This window comes from Morus notabilis, unplaced genomic scaffold (assembly GCF_000414095.1).
Source record: "Morus notabilis unplaced genomic scaffold, ASM41409v2 Scaffold2928, whole genome shotgun sequence".
Classification (NCBI taxonomy): Eukaryota; Viridiplantae; Streptophyta; class Magnoliopsida; order Rosales; family Moraceae; genus Morus; species Morus notabilis.
Genome location: NW_010367348.1, coordinates 1,517 through 5,928, shown reverse-complemented (window position 1 = coordinate 5,928; position 4,412 = coordinate 1,517). Strand labels below are relative to the sequence as shown.

The 4,412-nt window shown below is 37.9% G+C and overlaps 1 protein-coding gene across 1 annotated transcript; it reads right to left on the bottom strand.

Annotated features, from left to right (window-relative positions):
- Positions 1-176: 176 nt before the first annotated feature.
- LOC21384152 (kinesin-like protein KIN-14F) lies at positions 177-4,121 on the bottom strand. The gene is made up of 13 exons (XM_024174943.1): positions 4,090-4,121; positions 3,803-3,928; positions 3,632-3,713; positions 3,447-3,542; positions 3,173-3,349; positions 2,970-3,076; positions 2,681-2,846; positions 2,417-2,573; positions 2,043-2,296; positions 1,782-1,945; positions 1,456-1,647; positions 689-1,224; positions 177-316 (listed from the first exon to the last, which is right to left on the bottom strand). The coding sequence occupies exons 2-13, from the start codon at positions 3,926-3,928 to the stop codon at positions 178-180; spliced, it is 2,196 nt and encodes a 731-aa protein (XP_024030711.1). The 5' UTR covers positions 4,090-4,121; the 3' UTR covers position 177.
- Positions 4,122-4,412: the final 291 nt, after the last annotated feature.

Below are 4,412 nucleotides of genomic sequence, written 5' to 3'. Positions count from 1 at the left end.
AAAAAAAAACACAAATGAATAACTATACTTTTCACTCTCTCTTTCTCTAACTAACCGGATAATAAATACACGAAAAAAATATGTATATAGAAATTGTAAAAGAACCATAAAGAAACTTCTCCAACACCTTATAAACAGTATACATATATATATATATATATGTGTGTGTGTGTGTGTTCACTTTGTAGTTCTTTTCTTCCCTTGGCCAAGAACTGCCTGCCTTACAGGCCTGTACGATGGTTGAATGAGTTGACTGACCCCATTGGGCGCCTTCCGCGAAAGCGATGGAGAAGGGATTAGTGATGGAATCAAACTCCTAGTTAGAAGACAAACAACAAGAAAAGCATGAGTGCTTTTAACTAGAGGATTTGATAGAAGAAAAATGTTAACAGTTTTGCCAGTGAAAAAGAAAGCTAGACCCCAAAGAAACCAATGTGGATGCAAAATGGACGAGTGTGAAGCACAAAATAGGTGAATTACCGGTTAAAAATTATCACAAACAAAGCGTGTGAAACCTTATATCACAATCCATGGAACACAGAGTTGACATGTGAATCTATGATTAGTTGGCGAGACATAACATTGATTGAAGTGATCATGCTGCCATGAGAGTGCTTTTCTTAGTAACATGGAACTAATGTCTAATTTTTTCTTTTTCAAATTTTTGTAGAATACAATAGAAATTTACCTGGTTTCTGAACTCCTTGCTGGCTTCGGATGGGTTTTCCTTGTTTGTGGTCCCCCTAAGCCATTGGGAATGTTGGTGGCCTTAGGAGGATTTAACTGCCAAAGCATGTCTGGCTCTGAAGAATCACTGGTTGCAGCCTCCAGCTGATCATCAGAGTCATCAGTGGTGGCCATCTCATACCTGTTACTCCTCTGCAAGTCATAGTCTTGGCTGTCCTTTTTGTTGCCGTTAAGCTTAGTGAGCTGGTTCTCCGTGTATATCTTTGAAGGGTCGGGAAGGTAACTCTGACCGAACATCTCGGACAACTGCGAGCTGTCTACATCCCAACATTCCACCAGATTCTCCTCTCTACTTATTATGTTGTCATGCTTGTTTACCATAATCTTGTCAACCCAATCACTGGAAACTGATTCCTTGTCATCTTCCTTTCCATTTGGGTCGGGAGTGCTCTCAGCAGATGGCCACGAAGATGAATGCATTAACATGTCTTGTGGATCCAAACTTCTTCTTTTTAGTTTTAATGCAGAGTTCTGAGCCTACAAATATTAGACATATACTTGAAGTCAAACTTGTATATTAGTTTCTGTGTTGGTAAATTTAACCAACCAACAGAAAACTATTTGAAACATTGGTTTGTCCAGATATCAAAAAAAAAAAAAAAAAAAAAAAAAAAAAAAAAAAAAATTGTAATTGGGCAAGTTGAAAATCTAGTGTGAATTAAATTGTTGTTCTAACTTGGTACGCCAGTTATGGCATTTGGTTCATACCTCGATGTTACCAACATCATCCATTGGTTGCCTCCGCCCTCCTGATAAATCTTTCAGACTTCTCCAACGAGGGTGTGAAGGGGAAGACCCGGCGGATTTCATTTTAAATCTCTCTGGGCTGGAAGACCGAGAATGATGAAGATGCTCTCTTTCTCCTTCCTTCCTCACCAAAGCTGCCTTAAGACTGGCAATCTATGAAAATAAAAGTACAAAAATGAAATTATAAACACACGAATGGAAAGCATTGTTGAAGATAAAAAGGTGAAATCAAGCTAAAAACCTGGTCTTCAGGGCAAAAAAAAAAAAAAAAAGAAAACGCAAAAGACCTGGTCTTTAAGTTCTTTCGCATCTGCGCTATCTTTGTTAGCTCGAGCAGCACCAAGCTCAACGGTTGAAACCCGTTCAGCAAACTTCAGTGTGCTAATTGTTTCTCCAGTAGCTTCAACCTCTGGGCTAATGTGAACAAACATGAGGGTCTTTGCTTGTCCTCCTGAAAGATTGAAGAATCAATAACATAAATCTCATAGGAGATCAGCTTAGAAAATACGGTTTGAAAGACTTGTCAGCTCAAGAATGTACATTCTTACCAAGTGAATCTTGGAGCAGTTGTGTAAGTTTACTATTTCTGTAAGGAACATGTGAATTCTTTTGAGCAAGAGAAGCAATCACATCCCCTAAGGCAGAGAGAGATTTATTGATGTGTTGGGCCTCCTTTAATCTGTCTCCAGTCGCCTCTGATTTGTCAACCCTTTCACTTCCAGCCAGGTCAACCAGATGCATGCAACCACGAAGTATGGTTCCAGATGTTAGGTCCTTTCCTTGAACGTGAACGGTCAAGCAACTGCAAATAAGTAACTTAAAGATGTTAATACTAAATAAAGCATTAAATAGAACGCTAATTTTTAGTGTGATCATAACGTAAAATGCCACAGAAGTTCTAGTCTGATTTTTTAGTTGATACCTATGGGAACGGCTACTCCGATCATTCATGGCCGTGGCACCAACTGCACGATTCTTTTGCCCAAGATTCATCAAATACAAGACATCAGATGTTGATGAGACAGATATAATATTCGCCTCAGGTACATTGATTCCATTTTGAGAACTATTACGGATTTCTAACGTATTTTGGAGTTAAGGACACAGAGAAATATGCGAGGTGTTAAATTGTACATAAAGATACAGCAAAATAATTTGGCATGTAAAGGATATCTTCTGTTAGCACCATCGATTGCAAGGAGATCACGGACTTGCTCATTGTAGATTTCAAGCATCTGAACAGAAATTTCATAGAAAAAAGTATCTTTCCTCTGTTCTGAGAGAAGAAATAGGTCATGCAAAGCCCTGTAGTTGACACCTTGGCTTTCCTCTGTGAGCTCTCTTGGTCCAGTCTAAATTCGCAACAAGATGAATCCACAAAGCTTTAAGTAAATAGCCCAAAGTCTACTTTGCAATACATATTGGAGTGGACAAGGTATTGAGAGAGCAACTAAACGTGCATATCTCTTTCTTACCATAGTAAAAGTTTTCCCTGATCCTGTTTGGCCGTAAGCAAATATACATACATTGTAACCATCGAGAACTGACCGAATCAGAGGCCGGGTGTCTGCAAATACCTCGTCTATGGGGCAAAAAAGAAACAATATTGAATAGATGTCACAAATATGAAAATACTGAATAAATCCTGAATCACCACTTTCTAAGTTGCAAACCTTACCTTGGGTTGCAGAAGGACCAAATAATTTGTTGAAAGTGAAAGATTTGTGTCCCTCTTTGCAATATTTTGCAGGAGTGATAATTGTAATATTTCCTTCATCTATGTGTTCAACAGTACTCAAACGATTAGGTTGTTCAGCCAAGAAGGGCCTCACTCTGCAGTAAACTCTAATATTTCCTGGTAAAACACAGTTAAAAGTTATTAATCTTCATGGAAAGCTTATATCAGTGTATATAAGAAACTGAAATTTAAGAAAAAAAACTCTATGATTTACCTCTTAGGTCCTGTACTTGGTTATATAACTTGCGATTTTCTTCAAGAACTCTTTGGTAACCTGAAGCAGCATAAGCAAGACTATGCAAGTGCTTACCTATCAAGGAAAGAACTAGCATGAGATGGACAATTCCCCTCTTTAGAATAACTCGGCAAAACATTACAAACTTTTAGTTTATGCAGTACCTAAATTGTCGAACTCCTCCTGGTACTTCACTTGTAAAAATTGCATTCCGGCTTTCGTATTATGAAGAATATGTTTCAAATCCTACAGATCATTCACGGGAATTGAAATATAAGTCTCTCTGGCAGAAAGAAAATAATTCCGAACACTTGTGCAGTGCAATTGTAGATTACCTGAATATCTCTCTGTTGTTGTTCAACTAGCATATGCTGCTTCCAAAACTGGCCTTTCGAACCTTCTTCATCTTTATGCATCTGAATACATTCTTCCTTTTCTAGGCTAGCGTCTTTTGCTTCCATCTTAATCATTCATAGACGAAAAGAACATATCATCAGAATGTGGACGATCAAAGATTTATAAGCAGTACCGACTTGCAAGCAAAAAGTTTATTAAGCCGCAACTAAAAAGACCACAATTGTTATAGCCTTTTGCATCATTTAGCGTGAATCTGTTCTTGTACCTCTATGTCTTCACAGGCAGATTTTGAAAGAGTCTTGTCAGCACTAGATAACGCCTGCTCTCTTGGAATTGTTTTCATCTGTCAGTTTACAAAAGGAAAACACATCATTAGCAAAAAGGTTTAGTAGAGTTACAATCTAACAAACAAGTGACTCTTCTGGACGAGACAATTAGACATGCATGCATTTATTCGTAGGAGATGCAGAACTTAGTTTTCAAGTTCAGCCATGCTCAAAAGTGGCGAAAGCAAAAATTTTTCAGCAAATTGGATTTAATTTGAAATGGAAACTAACATTAAAGAAAGACAGCTGCTTACCAGTTCGT

Coding starts and splice junctions, on each gene's coding strand:
- LOC21384152 (XM_024174943.1), bottom strand. CDS start 3,928: ATGGAAGCAAAAGACGCTAGCCTAGAAAAGGAAGAATGTATTCAGATG. Junction 3,543..3,631: donor GGAGGAGTTCGACAATTTAG/GTACTGCATAAA, acceptor TTTCCTTGATAG/GTAAGCACTTGCATAGTCTT. Junction 3,077..3,172: donor TGGTCCTTCTGCAACCCAAG/GTAAGGTTTGCA, acceptor TTTGCCCCATAG/ACGAGGTATTTGCAGACACC.